Source organism: Neopsephotus bourkii, unplaced genomic scaffold (assembly GCF_033783945.1).
Source record: "Neopsephotus bourkii isolate Nb327-2 ecotype Australia unplaced genomic scaffold, CSIRO-AGI_Nbou_v1 NB_593, whole genome shotgun sequence".
Taxonomy (NCBI): domain Eukaryota; kingdom Metazoa; phylum Chordata; class Aves; order Psittaciformes; family Psittacidae; genus Neopsephotus; species Neopsephotus bourkii.
In genome coordinates, this window is record NW_026901094.1 from 694,275 (window position 1) to 720,643 (window position 26,369).

At 48.8% G+C, this 26,369-nt stretch overlaps 1 protein-coding gene across 2 annotated transcripts; it reads right to left on the reverse strand.

The window, feature by feature from the left end:
• Positions 1-26,369, reverse strand: LOC133211300 (Golgi integral membrane protein 4-like). 2 transcript variants are annotated; one of them, XM_061351532.1, is made up of 14 exons: positions 25,883-26,369; positions 20,128-20,202; positions 19,894-19,943; positions 18,223-18,276; positions 14,688-14,838; positions 12,532-12,614; positions 9,223-9,378; positions 8,830-9,114; positions 8,047-8,204; positions 4,121-4,329; positions 2,837-2,904; positions 2,387-2,551; positions 1,220-1,304; positions 1-532 (listed from the first exon to the last, which is right to left on the reverse strand). In XM_061351532.1, exons 1-14 carry the CDS (start codon positions 26,067-26,069, stop codon positions 516-518), a joined length of 1,743 nt encoding a protein of 580 aa, XP_061207516.1. In that variant the 5' UTR covers positions 26,070-26,369; the 3' UTR covers positions 1-515. The 2 variants fall into 2 exon arrangements, with proteins under 2 accessions (XP_061207516.1, XP_061207515.1); XM_061351531.1 differs by having other exon boundaries at positions 1,233-1,304; positions 25,883-26,367.

The following is a 26,369-nucleotide window of genomic DNA, read 5'->3' on the forward strand; positions in this document are numbered from 1 at the left end:
TGTTATGAAGACAGATTCCTTTGTATTAGCAATCAGTCGAGTCAGTCCAGGGACCAGGTCAGGCTCCCCTCTGCTGCCCAGGGGGTTAAAAAACTTAAGAAAAACTCTCCAGCTTGGGAGGGGAGAGGGAAAACGAGAAGGTGAAGAACACAACACATCAAAAAGTGCTTCTAAGAAAAGCAGCAGGATAAAACCCATCCCTACAGTCTGAGAGCACTTCCATGCTATTGATTGGAGAGGCAGCAATGCCCCCCACGTGCAGGTGTGATGCACATCTGCAAGCACCCTGCTCAGTGCCTGCGAAGACCGTTACCTCCTCCTGCCTCTGTCTGGTCTGGGCAGTGTTCAGTACAGGAGCCAGTTCCCAGGAGGGGTTCCTGACCCCTCACTCCCAGCTTATTCCACTTTCCTTTAGCGTCTTTCAGTAGTAGTCATCCTTTTTGCCATCAGCTCCCTGTATGTTTGCCCGATCCTTCTGGTCTTGGACAAGTTCCAGGTCATCATTATCATCCACCTCACCTCCATGATCCTCCTGCGTGCAGACAAACAGCCAGGAAGGAAAAATCAGCAAAGGCTGGAAAAGGAGACCCTAAGCAGCACACTATGCTGCTTCTGAGCATAGCTGTTCTACTACACAGCTCAGTTTGGGAAATGAAGGAAAAGAGGGAAGAATCAGGAAGTAAACCAGGTCCATCTCTGCCAGGGACCTTTAGGTATTATCAGCACGCTACTTAGCCAAGACACAGAGGGGGCACGGGCAGAGCTCCATCCCTTATTGCCCAGAAGGCACCAGGGTGATCTTCTCTAGTACTTATGCTCTCAAGCTTTGGTGGCCTCCAGTCCTTCTCCTAGAGGGATTGTCAACTTGACACTGGCTACAGTAGTCCTGGAGCTCTGACATACAGCAACAATACCTGGTTTTCAGTCAAACAGAGGGAGCAGTTGCTATCTGACAACTGTGGCCTAACCTGCACACCACCTCCCATGTTTGTTTGCCTCAGGAGTGGGACATCACTTTCTTCTGCCACAAATACCTTTCTTCAATAAAGGGAGCAGAGGTAAATGGGTCCAGGTTTGTTCTGGAGATCCCCCTTCACTGAGCAGAGACAAACCTGAAGTCAGGGCTCACATCTGCTTTCCTGACAGCTGAGTCCTGCTCAGCTCCTGGCTACCAACATATGCAGGTAACAATCACACCAGAGAGGGAAAGAGGAAGAACCTTGGTGTCGTACAATTTCTTGCTCCTGATCTTCTTGATAGTCATCCATTGGGTCCTCCCTGGGCTTGGCAGGTCTGCCAGCATCCTGGAAAATACAGGGAATCAGACACTGCTAACAGTGCCCCAGCCCACTCCCACCCCCTGCCGGGGATACAGCTGTCTTGCATTAGAGCCCCAGGTCTGGAACACTGGGAAACAGATCAGGAATCAGGGGACAGCAGAGACAATGAGGCAGCCAAACTCCATCTGTACTTTCTCCACCCAGTCTCTGTGCGCACATCCCGGCAGCAACTGCCCAGCTCCTTCCTTTGTGGAGAGAGGGACCCAGGGCCCCTGCACTTGCTGCTGTTGCAACAAGCCCTAGGACTGCAGGCAATATACAAGTCATTTAGGGTAGAGCTTTAGGGATCACAGCATAGCCCTATTTGAAAGTCAGGTATTTATGTCACTAATTCTTTCCCCATTTTCACTAATCTTCAAGCAGTGCTGCTCAGCTGGTGCCACCATCTTCCTCTTGTTTGATTTCATTGGCCTGCATGTCTTTTTGTTCTTTTTAAACCTCACTACTAATCATGATTTTAGAGCCTGACAGATAAAACACTCCTTTTAAAAACAAGCAACACTCAGCTGCTTGTCAAAACAAGCTAACATCTCCCTGATGCAGAGGCTGGGTTCAGACAGCAAGCAGCACTTAGCAGGATAAATGGATTCCCTCTGCAAGCAGGCAAGCAAAGAGGCAGAGCTCTCACGTTATCACTGCTGCACACCCAGCCCAGCAACAGCACTGGCTGCACTGACCAGACCCTGAGCTTAGGGCCATGGTATTGTCTCTGGTTTTGGTCTCTCAAGTGCTTGAAGAGACCCAGCACCTCTAAGGTAATAGCTGTGGAGTGAGCCATCTCCTATTCAATGTCTCTCCAGCCACGCTGCAAATGCAAGGGTTGGCTTCAAGAAGCAGACAGCAGGGCCAGAACAAGTTCTGGTACTGAGCAACCCATTGATTCTCACTCAGAAAGAGGTTTCTCTTGCCTGTCATATCCTTGCAGTGGGACTGTGGATCCATTCAGGAACATGATGTTTTCCTTTGGGTCCTTAAGCTCCCTGCCTCCCCCCATTCATAGCTGGGATCTCTCCCTGGCCCCTGCTGGTTGCCCTCATGTCAGTCACCTTGGGTGGCTTCTCCTTAGACTCTTCCTTCACGCTGGGCTCCTTGAACTTCTCCAAACCTCCCACCTTCTCTTCAAAGTCAGGTCTCTCCAGCTCAGCTTCCTCAAACTCGTCCTCACCTTGGTTATTGGGATCCTGGGCAGGATCTGCAGCATCATCTGGCATCTGCACAAGAAAAGCCTCTTGTAAATGCCCAGCAGCATATCCCCTTGAGAGACAGAAGGTTTGCTGCCTTCCCCAGCAAGCAGGAAGCGCTGGCTGGTAACACTTCAGTCACACCTCTCTTCAAGCATGTCAGTGATTCTAAAACCACCCCCCCCAGTCTTTGCTATCCCTCTGAATCCCTCCAGAGCCAAGGAGTTTGGTTTGTTATGGAAAGCATCAACTTAAATGGGACAGCTGGATTCTTATTCCAAGCTAGGGCTGCATCCAGATGACAGTGTTACTCACCACTGGTTCCTGGACAACAGTCTCTTTCTGAGAATGCAAATTCTCCTCCCTCTCAATCACTCCTGCATCTGCAAGGAAAAGGGACAGTTACCAGTGTACTCTCTCAAAAGCCAGTGTCACCAGTCAGGATTCCCACTGCTGGGAACAGCTGTATAACTCTATGCCAAGTAAGGATTTGCTTGCTACAGCTGCCAAAGCTGCTTCCTTGTCCCTAAGGCTGGGGCATAAGCACATGTTGAAGCCTGCCCATAACTTGATGATACATGTCCAGCTCTGGTACTCATATGCCTGCCACCACGGGCTGTATGCTTCTCCCTACAGCATCTGTGTGACAGCAGTGTTCCAATGGGCCAGCAGCACAGCCAGGGCATTTGAGCCATTACTGTAGTTCTTCATTCCAATCAGGATCCAGAGTTCAAGGGCTATGGGTCCTCACCCTCCCTTATACCTGCCATGAGGCCTTTTCTTTTAAGGGTAGAATTCACTTTGATGTGAACCAATTAGTTCTGTTCCTCTAAAGGGGCCTGTTGAAAATGAGGTCAGGAAAACATTAAATAGCAACTAAACACAGCTGTGGGAAAGCATGGGGATACAGAACCTCCTCTCCAAACAGGCATCTGTACACACCATAGCTGTCACCTAAGTGTCACTGTTCTGGAGGGGAGGACTTCACTGCACAGAGTGAACTGAGCCAATGGTTCCAAATCCAGAGCTAAAAATCAACTGTCGAGAAAGCAGGCTGAGATCATCTTTATAATGTTTAATAGGATGCAAGTCAGCATTTCAAATGAGATCCTCACAGGAGCCTCAGCTCTCAGCTTCCCTGTCTCACTGCCTTCAGGACTGCAGCAAAATGTTAGCTACATGAAAAGCCATGCACTTAGTCATTCCCCCTCAGCCTGGCAACACACAGAACAGCATTAGTCACATCTACATTTCAGTGTCTTTTTGACAAAGGTAACTAGCTGACTTCCAGATCTTACAGGTTATTTCCACATGTGCAAGAGAAATTGATGGCAGAGTCTGTTTACAAAGCGTTCACACTGTATCCCGGCCCCTTGAGCACAGCAGAGCATCTCTGCACAGAGTCTCAGACTGGATGCCTCTGCTCAAAGCCCAATTTAGCTCTCCCCTGCCTGCCTGGCTTACTGTAATACATTTTTGATGTCTTTATCTGCTTCCCAAGGAAATCTGCAGCTTCCCTCTTCCACTCATAGACATACATAACCCACCTCGGTTAGCAGTAAGTTAGTACTGGACAGCACAGGGTTAGGGAAACCATACCCATTTCGAGCTCCTCATCATCTGTCCTTTCCTTCTGGCCTTCCTCATCAGCTATCTGATGCTCTTCCCCTCTCTTCTGCTTGGGTGCCTGTGAGCTGCCTTTCTGCATCTCTTGCCTAGGCTTGGGCTCAAAATGAAGGCTCTTGGGGTAACTGTGCGCTTGTTGTTCATCCATCTGGGCATTCACTTTGTTAACAATGTCTTTCCAGCTGCAACAAGGGCATGAAACAAAACAATTCTTCTGCTTCAGTATATCAAGAGCTATTTCACAATGCTGCTGTTTTATTATGGCAGAGGAAAAAAACAACTCCATCATAAGCAGAAGTTTGCCTTAATTTAACTTTTTGGCAGGACTAGCAGATTGCATTAGTTACTGTGATAACTGCCTGAAACTGAGTATTTAATATGCCAGAAGTACAAAGTTATGCCTTATAAACACGATTTATTGTAGAACTGCTTTAATATTACTCATATGATACAATAACACATCCCCATAGCAATAAGCTCCAGTTCCAAATAGATACTCATGCCTCACACATACCTCAGTACAGAAATGATGTCTTTGAAAAAATACCAAACCCAAAAGTCCTCTTTACTGTTCCAACTTCATTTAAAATGAAGATGCTAAAGGAAAACTGTAGAATTGAGGCCTGCAAGGAGGAAAACCCTTTCCACATAACCAGGAAAGCTGCAATGCAGAGCTGACAGTTTCCGTTGTCTGATGATGTTTGTTTCAAAGCTACAATGTCCTCACAAAACTTCACAACTGGGATGCATATACTTAAAGCAGCAGATGTTTATAAAACTCTTCCACAGCATCTGTGCACTGTACAAACCCAAACAGTGACAACTGAACCAGCTGAAAACATCTGCATATTGCTTTGATTTACATGGGAAAAATGCTTCACTGCTTCATTCAGAGGGAAGCCACGTTCCAGTGTGATTTCCTGCTTCTCCTACCACCACTGCTCAAGTACTTTGATCCATCTACTGACCTGAAAAATCAATTATTCATACACAGCTCTATCTGAGAGAGTTCAGGCAACCCCTTTCAGGCAGCCACTCTCAGGAACTGCTTCCTCTGTAACGCTTCCACCTCACATTCTCCTGCTGTCCACATCAATATCTATGCCTCCTTCCTTCATAGCAGGAGTGCCCCAGAGGGACAAGTACTTGATATCAAGATACTTGCCAAATGCAGCACATCTTTCATTAATGCCTCTCTGCCTGCAGCAATGGCACGCTCACACAGATACCCAGAGGCTCAGCAGCAGAGGACTCTGCAGCTTAGCACCATTCTGCTGCATGGAAATGGATTGGAGGTCAGAGAACAAATACTACTGAATGAAACCCTGAAAAGCCCCAGACACTGCCTCACAAGGAATGTTTTCTTCCCAAATATCCTTACTCAAGGACACCTTTAGAAACAAAGGATCAAGGAAGGGATGAAATCACAGTAATGGGGATTCTCAAAAGTGACTGAAACAAAAAGTTTTAACCTGGGTAAGTTACCACCAGTTTCAAGCAGGATTACTGCTTGGCCCAGCCTCAGCCAGCTGAGATTTAGAAGTCTACCTAAGACACCTGAGTTTTGAAGTGCTGAGAAAGAACAAGTGGCCTTTGCTTTAGCAGCTTTTCAAAGCCAGCATACTACCACACCAAACCCTCAGTGAGAAAAATCATAACCTTCACTCCAGTTTTCCCCATTACAAACCCATCAAAATGCAAACCGGCCATCAAGAGCTCATCTGGAATCTGCTGGTCTCAGCCACCCAATGCAGCGGTTCTTGGCATTGGCTGCATGGTCTCCTTTGTACTGTGCTGTGGTTTGCTGTTGTTCTTGGCACTGACACCTTCTGGAGAAGGTTGGTTTATGCACTCCTTATCACCAAGCTCATGCAGTGTTAAGTAACAGCCTCCAGCTGCTCGGTATGATAGATCCAGGCACAGAAAAGCACATCAAACAAACATACCATGATCTCTGTCCTTGCCAAACAAATCCAACACTTGCATTTCCTGTTTCACAGAGGAGGGACAGCATCGTCTGTAGGCTCTACACGGCTGAGGAGAGGCCATTCTGCCATCACAGTTTCAACCCTCACCTTCAGCTGCACCCACACCAGTCTCTCCCTATAAAAAGGCAGACTGTTCTCTGTGCTGTTAGTCCTTGGGTCCATGCAAATTCCTTTGAAGGAATATGCAAAGCACGATCTCTGACCTGGGAACATTTCAGGTTAAGTGAACAAACAAAAGTGACAGAGAAGAATGGGAAGGATTAGGCTGAATCTAGAATTAAATCCAGAAGCCTCCTCTATGGATAAAACAGAAATGAAATCTGATTTGCTGCAGTGAACTGGACAGATATGGCCTGGACACAAACAGGGAATAAGCAAGTTAAATAAGGAAGCACTATTTTCAGAGCCAGGTTTTGGAGCATGGCCAGGCTTTGATGAATTGCAGCCTGAGAAAGACATGTTCTTCCTTTCGCAAAACAGCTTCTGCTGTGCCTGTACAGCATCCACAGCAGCAGGATCCTGGTCCCTGACTAGACTCCCAAGTACTACAGCAATACAAGTACACTGTAGGAATGATCCACTCTGTTACCTGCGTGGAATGGCTCACGCTGTTCTCTAAACCTCTGCCCTTTATAAGGGACTCACCTCCACAGAGCTCTCTCTTCTTGCACTAAGAACAGGTCTGGAGAACACACTGTGCTGAGGGTGCCAGATAGGAGCAACAATCCCAGAGAATTTTAATGCCAAGGCTTCAGCTAAGCTCAGAAGATTGTACCAGTTCCAAGTCTTTTCTTACTGTAAACCCTGATCCTTGTATTGATATGATTGAACTGGTTTGTTTGACCTGTCTAGATGAAGCTAAAGTTTATATGAACATCTCAACTGCAGATATGCAGGAACACAGACAGGATGAAAGCCTGGGCTGTCGTGTGGATTCTGCTATGTCCTCTATTGCTGTAACCTCTTCTACCCCGTTCTGGATAAAACCCAATAGTTTCAGGACAAGAGGTCTCAGACCTGTGTGATTTTTCGTGTGCTCTGTGAAGGAGAACCCCTAGCATCCCTCAGAAATGCACTGGCAACAAGAAGCCAAGCTCCATTCCCTGGGAGGAAAGAAAACAAAGGAGAGAGAATACAGAGTTTGGGATGTCTTTGTCCTAGAAGCAAAGAAAACATCCTAGTACCTGAATTGGGGCTGGCTGCCAGCTGCCTGTAGACTACCAAATAACCTTGGAGATGAGAAGCTCTCAGATCTTCAAGGTCTGGTTGTTCCTGCAGAGCTTGGCACACTACGGATTAATTAATTAGTGGGAAAAATGGATCGCAGCTCTAATGTACAACTCATGCCTCTCATTCATAGAAACAGAGGGAATTTTTAGCCACCCTTGCTGCTGCATATGGTGCAGAGTATCTCCAGTTTGCTAAACAAAACAGGGTATTTCAGTCACCATCTATGAAAGGGAGGAAATTTCTTCCAGTGAGTTCAGCCTCCCATCCCACTCTCTCCTCTAGCTAGCAGGAAATGCACGGTGACCTGATCTCACTCAGCAGGAACTCCTCTTTCTCTCTCCTCCCCACACACACACTTCACTAAACAGTTCAAATACAAAGGCAGCCAATAGAGCATGCACCGTCAACATAAGGCCTTTTATTTTGCAGCACAGCACCCACAGCAGTCTGTGCGCTCAACCACACAACATTGCCTGCAACATGTAGTGTTCTGCTTCAGCTGAGATCAAGACCTGGCAGCAAGTCGGTTACAAGCATTAGATGGCAGTGGAACCAGGAACAAACACTTTCTTTAACCACCTTTCAAGTAGAAACCACAATAAGCACAAGAAGTCAGGGATGAGCCTGTAATGTACCTCTGAGCCTGAATACTACAATAGAAGGGAGTTTTACTTCACCAACCTTTGCATCTGGACCTGTTTGCTCCCTGGAGAGTGGTGGCTGTCTGGTGCCTGAGGTTTTTCTGCTGCAGAGGGTTGTTTCAGGTCAGAGGGTGCCAATCCAGGAGCCCGGCTTTCCTCATTGCTTTGAACATGAATGCGCATCACCATCTTCAGATCCTGCAGAAAAGACACATGTTTGGGGTACACACAAGCTCTTAGTGTGATACCTGAGCATCTCCCTTGCAGTCAGGCAGGTTTATGGGCCAGGGCAAGCCTTTATCAGAGAATAACAGATTCAGAAGTGCTCCAAAGCAGATCTACAGCCCTACCCAGCTGGCCTGCAGTAAGAGAAGTCTTTCTCCTTCCACACAGCCAAGAGGAAAACTTGGAATTTATCTGACCCAAGCATTCCTTGGGTAGGTGAATCTCCAAGAGGAGGAACAACAAAACTGCCTCTAAAAAACATCCTACAGGTTCCCATTGGAAAGTTACTGTCATTCCAGTGGAACCACACTGCAATTGTCTGGTTTTTAGATATCTGCTTTCCATAAGCTCCCTCTCTATCACCCCAGGAGTCAGGGGAGCTGCTTTTACGATTTACTCTTTGCAGGTCCAGCAGGATCCAGAACAAGAACCCGTTCATCTGAAACCACAAACCCTTAAGAGTGCACAGGAGTCTGAGGCCTGAGGCCAGGACAGTTTCCACATCAGGGAAGTGGGATGCACACATGGAGGTCATTACAAATACCAGAGCTTTGAGCTTCAGAAGCAAGGGCTAACAAAACAAGGGTGCAGGACTTACAGGGTTCCCATTTGGCAGACTGTTCATGGTGCGGGTGAACCGGACCACGTGCCCATCCCCGTGTCTCGCCGGCCAGGCTGGCAGAGCATCCGGCAGCGAGTTGGCATCTTGCCTTGGGGCTGGATGTGGATGGGTAAAGAGCACGTTGGCTTGTGGCCTTGGGCCATCGTTACTGTACGAGTTCTGGCCCTGCAGCAAAGGGCCATCTGCCTGCTTCTGAGCCCCGGCCACTTGTGAAGCCAGCGGGTTCCCAAAGGGGCGGCTCTCCTGGTTGACTGGAAAAGCCTGCAAGGAAGAAAGGATGAGAACAAACTCTGAAGGAACAAGCTCCATTCCCTCCCATTCAAACCCCTGTAGAACTCTTCTCCCTGGGGTGTCCTGGGAATACCACACCTTCTGCCTCACAAGCTGCAACTGGCTGTTGGCTGGCACCATGGGCTGCTCCTTCAGCACCTGAAACTGCTGCTGCCCCTTCCCAGCACCTCCTCCTTTGAAACTTGGCATCTTCTGTAGAGCTTCCTTGAGCTGCCTGAACTCTTCCATCTGGGCCTGAGGGGATGAGAAGTGTACAGAGAAACCTCACACAATAACAGGGTTAAACCACTCCTTGCTGAGAAGAGCCACTCTTTATAGCCAGTTGCTCAGCATGGATACACTGCTAAAGAAGATAGAATTTCATGTATATGAAAGGCTGGAGATAACACCATTAATGTTTAGTCTTTAGCTTTCCCTCCAGATTCCAGTCTTGCATCTTACTTTATTGCATACTCTGGAAGTGCTGGCCCATGACACCCATTCTTTGCCCAATGCATTTAGTGCTTAAGCCATTGACACTACTCCGCCTCTGCACAAGAGCTGTGTCCTAGGTCCTGTTAGGTTTGGCTCCGTCTCCTCCTGTGCTCACACACGGGTACCTCCAAGTCAGCTTTTCTCTTTCCCTTCCTTTGGAGACATTTCCCCATGGATGTGCTCAGCTCAGCAGGGCTGACAACAACTGGCACAATCCTCCTTGACAATTCAATTCACTTTGCAAGACAAATGAGGACCGATTCTCTGGGACTCCTCAGCAAATGCAACGCTTCTCTCTCTACTGCAGCTTATTTCTTCCATCTCCAACCCCCAAAAGTAGGGCTTGAGAAAGCTACTCAGGAAGAGCTCCTCACTCCCACCCCAGCTATTTATAGGAAAGTGACGGGGAAAGCTTTTCATATGCTTGCCAAAGGTACCTGGAAAGGGACCAAATTAGGGTCTGGGCAGAGCAGGAAAGCTTCCAAGCAGCAAGGAAAGTGCAGCAGGAAATGAATTCCTGAGCAGGCTCTGCTGATTTGTGATCTTCCCCCTGAAATTTGACCTTAACGTGAAGAAAACAAACCAAACCCCAACAAAACCACTCAGCAACACTAACATAAAAGGAATGAGGAAAGGAAAAGGAAGCCAAGTTCATGGCATATAGCCCTAGCTAGTGGGAGACTGCTTCCAGTCAGAACAAACCAGATGGAAGCAGAACTTGTACCCAGCAAAAGCCTGTTACGGTGGTCAGCCCAGAGGGAAAGCTACAAACCAGGCTTAGTGCACAGCCTCCCACACGCCGTTTGCACCCCATCACAGCAAGCTGTGCCTGTATCACTTGATGCCTCCGTGCCTCATTTTACCTGGCAGAGCAACTGATGCAACAGCTACTGCAGGCTGGGCTTGGGGAACGTGTCAGAATCCTTGGAAGGGGAATGTGTTGTCTAGAATGCAAATTACTCCTCTAAACTTTCACCTGCCAGCAGGAAGCAAGACAGGATACAGAGCAAACTGACATGGCAAAGAGAAGCCTGGAGCCTTTGTAGGTGTCTGCTCCTCCACATGGCACCTCACCCCACTGATGGCAACCACGATTCCGGTCGTCTTTGTGATAGGAATCACTGATTACACGCCACAAAGGACTCATCAGAAACGCAAACAGAATGCTTTAACACTAGGCTCTTTGTCCAAAGATCCAAGGAATTTTCTGAAATCATTGGGATCAACCACTGCCTCTTCTGTAGGAGCCAGAAATAGCAGGCAGACAGATGGCTGGAGCACAACTTCATTACACGACTGTCTGGTACACCCAGAGCAGGCAACAGAGCCCTGTCTCCCTCACCCAGGGCAAATCCTTTTACTCATTCTTAACTTTGGCAAGCAATGAGAGGGAGCTGCTTCTTACAAACCACTTTTCCCATTGGGCTCACCGCTGAAGGGCCTAAAAGCTGCCACCACACTTCCCAGTCTGAAGTGCTTGATGTTTTAGGCTCAACCACCTCTGCCCAAGGGGTTTTGATGCTGTTCCTTCCCAGTGTGCGCTAGTGTGCCCAGCTGAACTGCTGATTGCTTTCTCTAACACAGCACAGGCAAACAGCATTTTAAGGGTACTCTGCTGAAGTGGAATTGAGGAGGTGTGAATGAATGTGGGCTTGCCAGGGGCACCGGGGAAGCTTATCATCTCATGCTGCTTCAATTCCTGGTTTGGGCTCGCTGGACTGACCCCTACAGAGACTAGAAGTCTTTGTTTAGCTTCCAGCAAGTACACTGCAGGCAGCATCACTGCAGAGAATCCCAGCAGCCGTGTGGAGGAGCAGGGTAAAAGAGCAATTCAGTGCTAAGGCACTAAGGCAGACAAGTCACACACACTGATGGTGCACCCGAGACCCCTCAAACCACATCTGACATGAGCCAGAGAGCTGTCAGAGCCATTTAAATCCCTCCTATTTTGCAGGGCAGAACTCAAGAACAATCTTGGAGTCAAAGCCCACTGCGCCCTCCACCTCTAGTTCAAGTTCAGCATCCAGTTCAGGGGAGGAATGAGTTGTCAACAGCATCTAACCAAAACCAGCTCCTTGCTTCTGGGCTTATCCTATAATCCCAGGGAGTGCTTGACAGAAGGCTGTTAATTAACAACAGAAAAGGCTAATTCAGACTGCAAAGTGACTTGTACAGTATATTTACAAAGCTGCTTGTGTCTTGGCTCAGCTCAAGAGCCTCCGGCACGGTAAAGACATTAAATCCTCCTACCTCTGCCAGCATACTCCCTTTCTCCCTTTCCCAAATCTCCCAGCTTCAGGTGGATGAGCAGAATTCAGTGAGGTTGGGACTTGCAGTGTGCTGAAGAGGCTCAAAGGTTTGTCTTTTCCCCTTTCTGCCTCTCTAGCTTTAAGCCACCACCACTTGTATTGCTCCAACACTTACTAACTGAACACCAGCTTCTTTACTTAGCTCTTTCCAATTTCCAGATTCCTTATAGAGCTCCCTCTCTACTATGGAGCTGTAGAAAGGAACCTTGTTGCCAGGGTTGTTGAGTGTCTGTAGTCTCAGCAAGCACCTCTGCATTGCTAATCCTCTCTGCAATTACTTATGGGCATAAACAGAGACATTTCATCATCATTCGGGGTGGAAGTATTTGAGATGTGTGTGAGTGGCAGGAGGCATTCAAGGGTTGGGAATATGCTGGTTCACACTCACTTGAACCAGTGGCTTGTGTAGCATATCCATATTTTCAGCTACTGGGATAGATTCCAGGATGGAGAACTTTATCTTAAAACCAGCACCATTTTGGCAACAGACCACACTGAGGTACAGTGGATAACTAGATTTATTACTTAGAGAATACTTGATGGTGCATCCAGACCCCAGTGAAAGGTTGTCCCATGTGGCCACAAACAGCCCCTTGTTGGTTACCTGGGCATTAAGGAGCTGAGAGTGAACTTCCTGATGGGCCTTCCGAAGCAGCTTGCTCTCTTCTCTGAGTTTAAACACTGTATCTGCAAGAGGAGAAGAAGATACTTACTTAAGAGAGCTGTTTTTGCAAGTGTCTCTCTTCCTTATGATCAATTCCTCTTGATCCTCACTGATCTCTCCAAGCCCAGGGATTACAGTGAAGCACTAGCTAGGGACTAGGCAAACACACTGACAAACCTGAATCCTCCTTCCTGTCAGCACTCAGGAGTCCTGCCCATCCAAGGTACTTCCTCATCTCCAGAGTGTCTCTGCTATCACCATCAGGTCAGGCTCTGGCTGTGCTTGCTATCAGTGTTTCTTCATTTCCCTTACCCATTGCAGCTGAATACCAGGAGAGCAACAGTCACTGCCCCTACCTGTGGTAACTGGGAGGCTGAGGAGCAACTACAGGAGAGGTCTGTCCTGTCTCCTGAACCCACAGCAGATCCAAGCAGGTTCCCCCCTACTGCACAGAGAAGCTGCCTCTTGAAAGGATGGCACAAAGACCCACGACACACAAAGCAATCACAAGACAGCTTGGTCCTCAGGCACATGTATTCCCTATGCTGTTAAGTAACAAGCCTGTGCCTTGCAGCTCCCAGGCTGGGCTCCTTTCAAGCTCTGTGCACACTAAGTACTCCAGTGACAAGACACACAATGCGCTTACATTTCACTGCCTGGAACATAATTGTGTATCCTCCAATAAGGACTGTCAAAGAATATCAGCCTTATTTGGGATGCTGAAGCTCTCTCACAATATCAGCATTGCTGCATGCACTGGGATTTCTTTGCAAACATAGCTGCATCTGCCACTATGGACAGGGATGGGAATGTTTCCCTGTAAAAAGGATGGTCACTTTGCCATATGCTGAATTCCATGCAAGATTCCAGCTCTAGATTATAGATATTTCTGATTATAGTGGTACATCTTTTTATATACTAGTGATCCCTGAGACAGGACATTCTGCCATTGAGGCTGGGTGCCTGGGAAGATGGACAGCGAATGTTAGTATCTCAGCCTTAAGCCAACCTTCCCAACCAGCTTCCCTCTTGGAATTCCTTTTCTGATCCTTATTCTCCTTCCTCTGCACAATTTCTTTTCCTTCTTCACTGGGGGCTGCATATTGCAAGAAAGAGACAATCAAATATTTAGGTTTCATTTCCTTGTGTTCAGTTCCTCCCTTCGAACCCAGGAGTGCTCAGAGAAAACACCCAAAACAGGAGCCGATTTCCATCTCCCAGACCTAGCATAAGTAAGAACAGATGTGAACCTTAACCCCCCCAATCTAATTAAAGAGCAGACTAAATAGAAACTGCTCTTTGGGAATTACAGGGATCAGCATTCTCTGCAATATTTGCAATAGTAAATGCATTTTATAGAGCTACACCATTAATTACAAAAAGTACGTTTAATTTGCTTCAATGTTAGCATTTACAGAATTCTAGTAGTGTAGAAATTGGTTTCTATTGTCAAAAATGTACAGAGAAGTGGGAAATGTATATTGAACCAGATGGGATACCTAAATGTCACAATACTTTTATCTGTGCCACAGAGCCCCATGCCTGCTTAGTTACACTCATCCACCAGAGAAAGGATAGGGTAAGGCAGCATTATCTGATGGATGAACCTTTGCTTCTTCTCCAGCCTACTGTGGAACCACAGGCATGCACCTCTACCTTAGCCTCATGCCTTTTACTTTGGGATTACCTTATCCTGAGTGTGACCTCCTTGGGACATGGACTGTTTCACAGGCTGAATACCATCAACATCTGGAGCAATGATTTGTTCTCTTACCTGGTTCTACACAAATCCTACACAAGATAAGCAGCATGAATACGTACTATGAGTAAGCACAGCAAAAGTCAACCACGCTTTTAAAAGAACACTGTGAAAGCTGGTGTTGACAGGAGCCAGGGATGCCCCATGTGGTCTAACAGTACAGGCACCTCTGAACCCCAGAGAGCTCCAACTGGGGTACAGAAGGGCTAAGGCACTGCACACTCATAGTCCTACAGTGTTCCTACACTCTTTACAGACCTTTTGGGGGCCTGTAGAAGAAACTGTCCTCTCCTGAACCCAGTTCTTTGGTGTTTTCTCAGCTCTCCATCACACTCACCCTGCAAGTTCGCGACTTCGCTGTCCTTCTCCTGCTGCAGCTGGGCATATTTCTGGCTATGAGTCTCCAGTGTCTTGCGATGTTCCAGTTTCAAGCTGTTGTGCTGCAGCTGCAGGTCAAGCAGCTGCTTCTTGACATCTTCATGCTGGTTCTGAATACGAAAAGAGGGCACAAAGTCAGTACAAGGTGAAGAAGAGTGATTTAGCTATTGCCAAGTGCTACTCGAGTGCCTGTTTAATAAGTTGCGTGGGGAGGCAGAAGAGATGGTTGTTCCTCCAATGAGGTAGCTAGAAACCCCAGATACAGTGAGATAAGTCTTTGTGTTCAGTGGTTCAGGAGGGATGTGAAATGCCAGTTAAACTCTGCTGCGTGAAACAGTTTGGGAGGTGTTCTTGAAAGCTACTAAACTGGAAGCAGAACGTGATGGCAAGTCCACTCCTGCCTGAAAAAGAGATGGAGATTCTGGGACACAGCCAAGAACTACTCCTACTCCTTCCCAACTTCCCTGCACACCCTGCTCTGTGTGTGTTATTAGGCTGATCCAGCACAAAGCCAAGGTCTTTTCCAGACTCCCAGACATGCTGAAGGACAAGACTGCCTGCAAGAGAGTTTCCCTGGTGCGTGTAGCATCATTCTGCACATCTCTTTACAGGAGTAGTTCACCTTTAAGTAGGGCTAAGGTCCAATTCCCGTTGCCTTTGGACACCCAACCACTCTGGTTGTTCTCCCTGTTTGGCTCGCTTCCTGCTCGCCTGGCTGTTCTCCCACCCACCACTCCAAGCTGCTAGAACAGGAGGGAGGAACCTTTTGCAAGGATATCACATCCTCTCACATAATGAGACCAGAGAGAGCTCCCATCCCACCCAGTAACGTGGGGCTCACAGGCATAAAATGCCAGGATAACAAGACTCTCACAAGACCACAGACTATGTCAAGCAGGCCAAGAATACACCAGGCAGAAGTGGGCTGAAGGGCTGTTCTCTTCTCCCTTTCTCTCTTGCAGAGCCCTAGAACAAAACATGCTGAGACATCCTTTTGCTCAGACCCACTGAACCAGAATTCACCTCCCTTTTTGTTCCCATGGTAACCCCCAGAGTCCTTCCACATTCAGTTTGTCCACACCAACCATGTATGCAGATGGACAGGCTGCAGGTGAACGCTGGCCCTTCCACACAGCAGCTCCTCAGGACTCAGGCTGCGATTTCCAGCAGCATTCCTGTAAAAACCACCTCATCTTCTTTTCTAGAAGCCCCAAACCTCTAAGTGCTATCAGTGATTGCATTTATCCCCAGTAAAACAAAGCATCTGTGGCCCAGGCATTCTCCCCTGAAGCAATTATCCTCCACTAAAAGAAAAGAACTAACTGTACTCCAAAAATACATGCAATGCAGAGGAAAAAGCTATCGGTATGGAGGGGTCCCAGAGACAGAACAAAGAAGTGAGAGGGGGATGTCAGGTTAATCACATCACCAGATCAGGAGGGAAAAGAGACAATAAAAGATTCCTGCTTCGGCTTTCAGAGACATTCGGTACTTACTGTTCTCATCAGAGCCACTGGCAGAAAGCACTGCAGAGGAACCACATCCCTGAAATCATTCTGATACTGAACACCTCAGAAGCCACCAGCATTAGCAAGTGAGAATTGATTTCTTAAACTAAACAATTGAAGGCATTTTTAGTCCTCATCAGCTCAGGTCAATTAATTTCTAGCCCGTATTCTGCCTGGCAGGGGTGTGCGTAATGCCTGTCCCCAGACTGCTCACAGCCGGGAAGAAGGGAGGGAATGTTCATCCTTTGATAGCAGCAGGAAGCTGAAGTGCCTTGACCAAGGTCACACAAAGCACCGGAGGCCCAGGCAGCTCATTAAGCACACAGAACATCCTCACTCTGCTGGTTTCTAAGGATGGATGCGACCAATGGATGCAAGATTTAGGAGGACTCTGCAGGTGCTGGGTTTTGTCTGGAACATGCTCTGTGTTGGGTTTCCTCCAGAGGAGCATCTCATCCAGGATGCCAACTCATCTTCCAAACATCAGGAGTCCTTCAGCTGAGCTGTATGAATTCAGGCCAGCTTGTCCTCTCATCCCACCTCCCCTTTGCTGTTCAGACAACATGTAGTGCCCAAGATGCATGAGCCATGCAGCTCTATCTCACTGAGATCTCTGGGGCAATGGGCAGGTAAAGAGAAAGAAGATAATAAGAGTACCTCAAAACCATGTATTGCTGCCATGATTTAGAAGCAGCTTTGTAGATAGCAGAGATGTTCATCAGACATAGATGACTTCAGAACAGAGCAGAGTAAGAGCAGTGGCCAGAAACACCAAAGCCAGTTATGCTGATGTGGCTTCATGGATGTCTTTGGTCATATCTGGGACCTGAAGCGTAATAGAATCGGATGCTTCTGTTCAGCATAAGCCTGCTTCCTAGGTGATGCCACTGCCGGCAGCAGTCTTCCTCCTGAGGAAGGCAGCACCAGTGGGAAGCGTTTTTCACCTATGCTCCAGTAACAGAAGTGTTACTCAGGCTCAGAACTAGCTGGAAGTTGAGCTGAATACTGGTTTTCTTGAGGGGGGGGGTGGCTTGGGGAGGAGGCTGAAATCTCCCTCCCTGCAGTCCCAAGGGCTGTAAATACAGCAGCTGTAAATACAGTTAAAACCCCAGATTTCTCCCCAAAAAAAATAGGAGGAAGCAAGAGAAAGGGATCCAGGACAAACGGCTCCCAGTGTCCCCTTGAGACAAGCAAGCCAGAGCATTCTGCTCAGACTGCAGTTGCTATGAAGAGGAACACTACTATTGCAAAGCGTTCCCAGAATCCGCAGTGCTGGATAATACCCAAGAGACAGAACTGTACTTCCCTTTTCCCGACGCTTGAATCCAAAAGCCAGGCAGCTGGAGGTCCAGCTCTGCTCAGGAAATACAACCCAGTGGTGCTAAGGGCTGCTGGAACATAGCCCTCTTTCTCCATCCCAGAATTAAATTACCGTTTCACTGCCAGTGCTCTAACTGCAACCATCTCACCCCCACCATCACCAGGCACACTTGCACTGCTCTAACAAAAGCAAACTTTAACATCAAGATATGCTTTAGAACATCAAGATATAGCATGTGATAAGCTATCAAATGCTATAAGCTGCCTGCCTCTGAGCCTTTTGCAAGGCCTGGAATACACTGTATTAGCCCAAAAGGGCAAGTTACAATGAATAGACCTATTTTCACACAAAGAGACCCAGAAAAGAACACTCTGAACAACAGAACTCCTGTGAGATAAACTGCACAAAGACTTCCATTGAAATGAGGTATAGGTGAAGGCTGTAATCCGATACAAAGCCCAACAGGATAAGTAGGAAACTCCCAAGAACCTGAATAGCCAGGAAGGAATGTAGAGCAACACCATGGTGTGGTCTCCTCCCTCTGTGCTGGCAGTAGCTGCAGGAAACCCTGGGTCTCTCCTAGGCACCTCTGGTCAGCAAAGGCACTGACTCTCCTTCCAGGGAGCATTCCTTAATGCAGATGCAACACCAGACTCCTCCCTTACCTTAAGTATCTTGTGCTGGGAACTGAGGGCCCCGTATCTGTTCATAGAATCTTGCTGGAAAGAAAAAGATCCAACAGTGTCATTAAACCCCAGGAAAACCTAAGACAGGAAACAACAGAGCCCAGCACCTGCCCAGCCACTGCACCCCCAGCAGCTTCCTGCTGGTCCTTCACACACACACACACACACACACACACACTGACTGGGACCAGCCAACCAGGGTGGCCAGCAGAACAGGCAGCTGGGCACAGCTGGAAGAGAACCTTTTCAGAACAACCCAGCCAATTAACTAACAATGAGCTAATTAACTGCACACCCCTGGTTCACATTCCCAGTAGTTATCCCCAGTCCTTTATCTAGGACAGGCCCAGTGCTGAAAGAGCTTTGCACAGTAAACTCCCCCCAAAGCAGGCTGAGCAGTCTCTGCAGCAGCTGAGGAGGAGGAGGAGGAGGAGGCACCAGCACCAGCACCAGAGCTGAGGCTTTCACCCCCACACACACAACCTGCACCACTCAACCAAAACCCATCACTGAGCACTTGGGTAAGCCTAAAGGAAGCTCCTGCCACCAGGTACAGTTAAACTGAGCTCAACTGACACAAACGAGCAGATGGGTCTGCACCAGTTTAATGGATGTGCTTATGCCTTGCTAACGGTCACGTTCATCTCCTTTGTGCCCAGGGTACCATTCTTCACTGTCGCATCTCAACACAGGAGGTGTGAAAGCCACCAGCACTCACAGGGCAAGTTCCCACAGCAGCAGTGGCACCCACCTCAGAGAGAACACACTGCAGCTCTCCCTGTTACAGGCAGTTTCACAACCATCTGCTGGGATCTGTGGTTGAGTAGCTTAAAGCAACAGGGCTGAAACACTAAGCAGCACCATGGCAGTGCAAACTAACCACCGTGCAGAGATTTCCACTACAGCCCACAATGTAACTGATAGGATAAATACTCACTATGGCATGAAATATTACCAGCACAAACTGCAAGGGAGCTGCCCAGCCGTGAGAGCATTCAGATATTCATCCATGAGTTTCTGTTAACAGGATGACATTCACTCACAGATGAGCAGGCTAAAAGAACTCCTCCAGCATCTCATCAACAGATGCTCTGAGAAAGGAATATAAGCAGCCTTATAACTTGAAGTGAAGGGGACAGGCTGTCACCCAGGGATGTTTCTTCCTAACCCTCACTGGGAAGGCCTCCTCTTCCTGCAGAATGAGAAGGCCACAGGCTGGTGGAAAGAATTTGACAATCCCTGGAGACAGAAAACAATGGATATGCTTCCCAACACCACCATGGCCTTTTGTCTCCATGCTCCCTGTGGTGTGCCTTGCATTCAAGTTCCCCAGGACTCTTCTGTACCATGGAACAGCAATTCCCTTTCCAGACTGCAGCACAGGACTCCCTGCTACCCCACGAGCTGCTCTGCTGTCACGCATGGGAGAACAGGCAGAACAGCTCTAGCACAACAGAGCCGTGCCCCAAGATGAAGTAAATCCTCACACACCAACAGCCTTGCAAAGTGGAGTCAGCCAAAGTTCACCCTGTACCATACACACTCGCAGTCTCACACATTCCAGACACCACTGGCCTCATGATTGTGGTGGTACTAGAAGGATCTTTACCATTATCACACACACAACTCTGAGGAATAGAGCGAACCTACCTTCTCCTTGTTGAGAGCTTCCTGAGCCTCTAACTTATACACTAAAAAATCTAGAGGGGGAAGAAGAGAAAACAGTTCAATGAGCTGGGATTTAACGGGATGGAATAAGGAAATCAGCCTCGTGCTGAGCAAAAAGCTGCAGCTCAGGAAACACTCTGTGTACAACACACACCTCCCCACAGAAGAGCTGCGGCTTGGCTGGCCACCCCTCTGCCACCCATGCAAGAGGCTCACCTTCCTTTGTCTTCTTGTGTTCCCCTCGCTCCTTCTGCAAGGATCGCTCCAGCCGGGATCTGTGCTCATACACAACTAGGGAAGCAGAAAGAGGCAGAGCGTGAGATAAACCCTGAGATTTCTTCCCACATCTTCCCCAAAATGGGCATAAGTGGACCTCAGATCCTGCCTGGGACTGCCAAGGAGCTTTTCCTGTTTCCAATGGCCTGCATCACTCTGGATTTCCAGGCTTGAGCATGCGGTAGCTCATGTGTAAAATCCACACCAAGAAAGCAACAGTCCTGCCATACATGCAGATACCTGATGTTCTAGACAATGAAAGGGTCAGGTGCATCTTGTGAGCATCTGTGCTTGGGTTTTGCTTTGGAGCCTAAGCTGCAAAGCTGCAAACCTGGCTTTAGTGGCCAGTGGCTAAACTCTGTATTTGTGGAACAAATCCGCTGCCAGGCTCGAGACAGTCAGAGCCTTTCAGGTCATCTGTTCTGCAGAGAAATCATACAACCATAGCATGGTTCTAACCCCCTTTCATGGGCAGGGACACCTTCCACTACAGCAGCTTGCTCCAAGCCCTGCCCAACCTGCCCTTGAACACTGCCAGGGATGCAGCATTCAGGAGAGACATCTCCCCTTCCACAACCCAGCCATTCAGTGGCCCTGAGGCCACTAAGGCAAAGTGAGCCAAGCAGCTCCCTCTCCCATTACACACAAAAGAGCATCTGTACTCCACACAGGAGCTGGGAAGGGAGAGCAATGAGGCTGCACCACACAGCAGCCACATGACAAATGAAAGTGTCAGAGGAGCTTCCTGATGGATGGTGATGTTAATCCACTCTGATGGCTGAATGCTACCCACGAGCTTTCCCAGAGACACAGCACTCAGCCGCAACGGGCTCCTCCATCCCCTCCACAGACTGCCACCATGCCAGAATGGCACCGGGCAGCAGTTCAGAGGGGAGGAGGAATGGGAGAAACTTGCCTCCAGAGCCAAGATCTTTGGGGTCAGGCTATGCCATGATGCAGTGTCCAGGAAAAGGAACAAAGCGGGATGATATCTGCATGCATAAAACAAGTGTTAACCCATTCCAGGAGCCCCAAGTGACTTGTTGCTCTCACAAGTGAATCTAGAGAGAGAGCCAGTTCCACTCAGGTTATATGGGAGCAGCAAAGCCAGTGCATGTCCTGCATTATCAGATGGCTTGCTGCCTAAGAGCAGATACTTCAATCTGGAGAAATAAGAGACACAAGACATCCTTATGCATATCTAGTATTCACAGTGTTGATCATCAGTAGCACTAATGGTAGTGCAGATGCTGCACTCAGTGTATAGTGAGGAAACTACCATATTCTCCAATCCACTAGAGCAGAAATACTTGTTTTCCATCAGGAAGGACATTTTCCCCTGCTGAGCACACTGCAAAGCAGCAAACCCATCACTGCAGCTGCCCAAGTGTCTGCTTCATAACAGCTTCAGGTTTAGAAACACTCTTCCCATGGGACTACTCAGATGTCACCCTGAGAGCTTCCCAGCCCAGCAAGCACCCAAGAGACTGTGGGTGCTTCTTCAGTACATGATAAAAAGCTTTACTCCATGAAATTGTCATCTTGAGGACATCAGCCACTTCCCAAAAGACCTGTGGGCTCTGGGCACTTGTTTCTGCCCCAAGCGCATCGCTTTCTTGCAGTCTTATCTAGCAGAGCACCCAAGGACAAGCCTTTGATGTGATGGGGACCTCACACCAGCAAGGAAAAGTCACAGCTGTTGGGATTGTTGGGGATGCCCAGCAATTCCCAGGCTTTACCACGCCCTTCCATGTACTCCAAGCTTCAAGTCTGCATTTGCCCCAGCAGTCCTGGGCTTGGAGGAGTTCCTCCTGCAAGCATTCCATGTTGTTTCCCAGTCGCCTGAGTAGACTCTGTTTTCTTCTGGTAGAAGAGCAGGGTTAGGGATCCCCCCGGCAGGAGCAGGTTTTCCACCCCTCCAGGTCCCAGAAGAACCGGGGCAGGCACCAGCCTCACAGCTGTGGCTGTGGCACCCAGAACAAAGTGCACAGTGGGCCAAGTTCAACAGCTACAGCCTCACTCAAACAAGCCAAGCACCCCCAGCAGGGACCAGGCAAAGAAATAACTGCTGCGTGCAGAAATATCTGCTGAGATGACCCCAAGCCACAAGGTCTCACACAGTAAATGGGAAACTAAAGCATAGGAAAGCACAAGCCTATTGCTGTAGATGCTAACACACCCATAACCACAAATCCTAATGCAAGCATCACAACCCAGAGGAGTCATCAAGAACAGTTCCATCCCATAAGCTGTTGACTGCAAAGTTTAGGACAAAATCTCTCTCCCTGACACTTGTTTTTTTACTAGGACAAGCTGAAGTTACCTCCAGCACCTAGAAATGCAGTCGTCCTCTCTCCTGCCATTCCTCCAGGTTGATAGGGCCCAGAAAAGGTGGGTTCAGCTTCACACAAAGCAGTCAGCGCTCTCTCTGCTCATGTCTGTGGTGGAATAGAGCAACAACTCAGCTCAGCAAAATGGTCCAGTGTGGCTTCAGAGGACAGGAAGCCAGGAAGTCCTTAACAATTTTCAATTACACGAGAGAATGGAGGGTGGTCAGGGCCTAAATCCAGGCTGGAATTCAGCCAGAGCTCAGCACTAACGCCCCGTCACCTGCTGCCAAAGGAGCTGAAATGCAGAACTGGGTCTGCTGAGACAGGGCCTTGCCTTTGGGAAGGAACAGGTCAGGTCTTGCACTGACTTGTTCTCACTCTCTCATAGAGCACAGGGTGATTGTGTGTATGGGTTGCCTCCTAACCCCCACAGTGCTAAGATGAACTCTCCCTGGCAGATGTTTGATTGATCCATAAAGAGAGGGCGATTCCAGTCTTGCCACCAGTCTCAGGTTTTACTCTTCTGGTCCTCAATTTACCCCTGCCTGAGTAAGCCATGAGCATGTGCTAGCTCCTTGCTTTCATGGAGCAGGGCAGCAGAGGCATCAGATGTGTTGCTCTGGTTCTGCTAGTTTATGCACATAGTTCGTTAGACCACTTCTATGCCAACAATATGTGCTGTGGCAAGAGTCCCCACACTGCCCATGGCTCACAGCTCCAAGCAGCTCTCAGCATAAAGAGATCCACACCAACTCCTAGACTGCACCGTGCTCCTTCCCCTACCATAGCTCATCACTCAGAAAAAGCTTTATTCTCCTTGTTAGAAGCATCAGATACTCCTGCCAGTCTCCATTCAGTCCCATCACAGCTATCACCAATGGACATCAGTCACTCAGGCTCAAGAATCATCCACAGCAAGAGACAAGGGGAGCAGAATGAAAGCCAGACTCATCACACCTCCCTCTCTGATCCAGAGAGACAGCAAAGGACAGGGACAGAATACAACACACCCGCTGGTGAGGACAGGAGTGCTGCATTCTCAGGCTCAGCCAGCGTGCAATGATAGCCTCTTGTGACAAAGAATCATGGAATCAATCCCAGGCTGGTTTAAGTTGGAAAATACCTTAAAGCTCATCCAGTTCCACCCCCCTGCCATGGGCAGGGACACCTTCCACTAGAGCAGGCTGCTCCAAGCCCCATCCAGACAGCAGTCTGATGTTGTCAAGCCCCACCAGGAATGTCAGATGGAAGTGCACTGTAACTGCACCTTCCTTCCCATGTGTTCAAGGAGTGCTGTTGGTTAGTGAACTGACCAAATTAAACCTCCCTAATTTCACAAATATTGTACTCGGATACAAGAAGGGTAGGAAATAGCTGACAGGTAAAAGGAGACACCTGAAGCACTGGTTAAACAGCACTGAATTCCGTTTGGAACAGCACATCCTCCCTCTGTAGAGCTGGAAAGACAGAAATGGGATGCAGAAGACACAACAATAAATCAGGCCACGAGGCAGCACAGGGGCAGGGATAGAGCCCAGAGCCCCTACTCCCCGCACCAAAGGACCAGCAGCACAAGAGCCATGGCCATGTGTGCAAGATGCCACTGCACAGTGAGACTTCCATGAGTGTGGCTCCTGTCTGCCAGTCACCAGGCGTCTCCCACCAGCCAAATCCAAAAGGAAGCCTTGCCTTTGTTAAAACTGTTGGACAAGTAAGTGTCTTCTCAAAATAAAGGGGGTAGCTATGGCAACAACTGTATTTAGGAATGGGAGGACTGAGAGAGGGTTAGAAATCCCAGCAACAGGCTGCAGCTCTGCCATTCCAACGTATTTGGGTCCAAAAACACAGGAGCCTCTCTCAGTTGTTTGCTTGGGCCTGCTGTTCCCAAAACTGGGGTACCCAGGGGCTACCACTGTCAGCTTATCCTCTGAAGAACCAGCCCCTCTTTCCAAGAGGAGCAAGAGATGCTGACACACCAGAAAGGAATGTGAGCTAACTTCAGCCCTGCTGATCTTCGCATCTCGGAAACACAGGATGCAGGTGGGAATTGCTGTGGCTGGGACTGTGCAACACATTAGGAGCTGTAGCTGTTTGATTGCTGTGTGATAGAGCAACAAGAAGTAGAAACAAGACATAAGATCATACCAGTGATCTATACACACACTGCATCGATCCACAAGATTGACTGGCTCTTTTAAGGCATGTTTCCTTGGGAGGCAAACCAAACACATACACAACACTGCTTTCCCAGTTTACAGATAGAAATACACAGCCCTGAGCACAAGGAAGAGCTCTGCATTGAAGCACAGTGGTCTAAACCCACTTGTTGTAAGAACCTCTTGACCTTGACTCACTAGACCCACAGGCAAACATACTTTGTCCACACAGAATCCATCCTGTGGGCACTCCGGAACCTTCAGCATTCCACACACAACCACTGGCTACCAAAGAGCTGATTCCCACCAAACCTCTCTACAGGGACCTCAGCAAAACCCTCTGGAGACTCCAAATCTAGTGACAGATGCTGGAAACTTTGGCAGATGCAGTAAGGCTGGGATGATAGACAAGACAAAGAAGAGTTCAGCAAGGGAGTAATGTCCTCAGCCTTCCCTGCTGGGATCTCTCCATGGCCTAAATGCCATTCTCACACAGTTAAACACATCTGTAAGGAGGACAAATGAGGGCAGAAAAGGAAGGGGGAATGTACACATTATGCTTCCCTTTTGGCAGCTCTTGCCAGAGGAACCAAGTGCTGGTTAACAGGCTCAAAAAAGCCAATTCCTCTTCCTCCTCGCCCCTTCTTAGGGAGCTGTGTGCCAGCCCCAAACAAGCAGGCAAGCCTTTCCTAGTCACAGGTCAGTCTCTTTAGAAGCAGGTGGGCTGTTGAGGGTTGTCTCCTTGCAGAGGCAATAGGCAGCATGATGACAAACTTTCTGAAAGGATCCTTTGCCTGTCTCTTCCCTTTCCTGACACTCCTGCAGGCCAGAGAGCAGAGCCACATCTCGGAGCCTGCCTAAGCAGCTTCCCCAAGTCCTGCTGGCAGTGACACAGGACTAGTCCTCACAGCCAAAGAGAAGTACAGGGAGAAGAAACAGAATAGATGTGACGCAGCTGAACTCACCAATCCAGCACCCTCTGTTCCCCTTACTGCTGTGAGCAGCGAGTTGGATTCAAGGCTCTTCCCATTGTAGACAGCAAAGGGGGAAAGAAAATACATGACAGCATCTTTTTGGAGCTTTTTAAAGCCAAAAGCTGAACCGCAAAGGCACCCTGCTCGTCAGCAGGCTGTGCAGCAGAACTGACAGCAGGCTATGCTGGGAGAGAGGCACAAGGAGGGAAGTTCAGGCAGCCAGGTCAGTACTCACCTTGGAGCTGGGCAGACAGCGCTTCCTGCTGCTGTTTGTATTTCTGGGCCAGGGCTTCAGCGTTCTGCACCTTCTGCTGCAAGTGGCTGTAGATGAAAACTCCCGAGCCCAGGCACGCCACGGTCACCAGGCAAAACCCGGTCTGCAGGAGCCCCTTCTGCCTCCTCGAACACATGCTGGTGCCCATGATGGGCCCCGGGCACAGCGATGCTGTAGCGCTGCCTCTCCGGCGTTGCTAAAGCATCTGCTCGGGTTTGCCCACCAGCCCTTTTCCTCCGCAGATCCGCAGATCCTTCGGCAAGGCGCGATCAAAGTCTCCTCTCAGCTCCTTCCCAGCCCTCAGGGAGGCTCAGGCGCTCCAGCAGCGGTTTATTCCTCATCGCCCAGCGGAGGGAAGCGCAGCACAGCGCCGGTACCCGACAGCAGCCGCCGAGGAGCCGGCGGGAGCATCCTTCATCTCCGAACCGCTCCGGGGAACCGGCCCGGG

Excerpts from the sequence above, each read along its gene's own strand:
- LOC133211300 (XM_061351531.1), bottom strand. The coding sequence starts at position 26,069 with ATGGGCACCAGCATGTGTTCGAGGAGGCAGAAGGGGCTCCTGCAGACC. Across the intron at positions 19,944-20,127 it reads ACACAAGAAGACAAAGGAAG|ATTTTTTAGTGTATAAGTTA; the intron begins GTGAGCCTCTTG and ends TTCCCCCTCTAG. Across the intron at positions 2,905-4,120 it reads TGATGAGGAGCTCGAAATGG|ATGCAGGAGTGATTGAGAGG; the intron begins GTATGGTTTCCC and ends TTTTCCTTGCAG.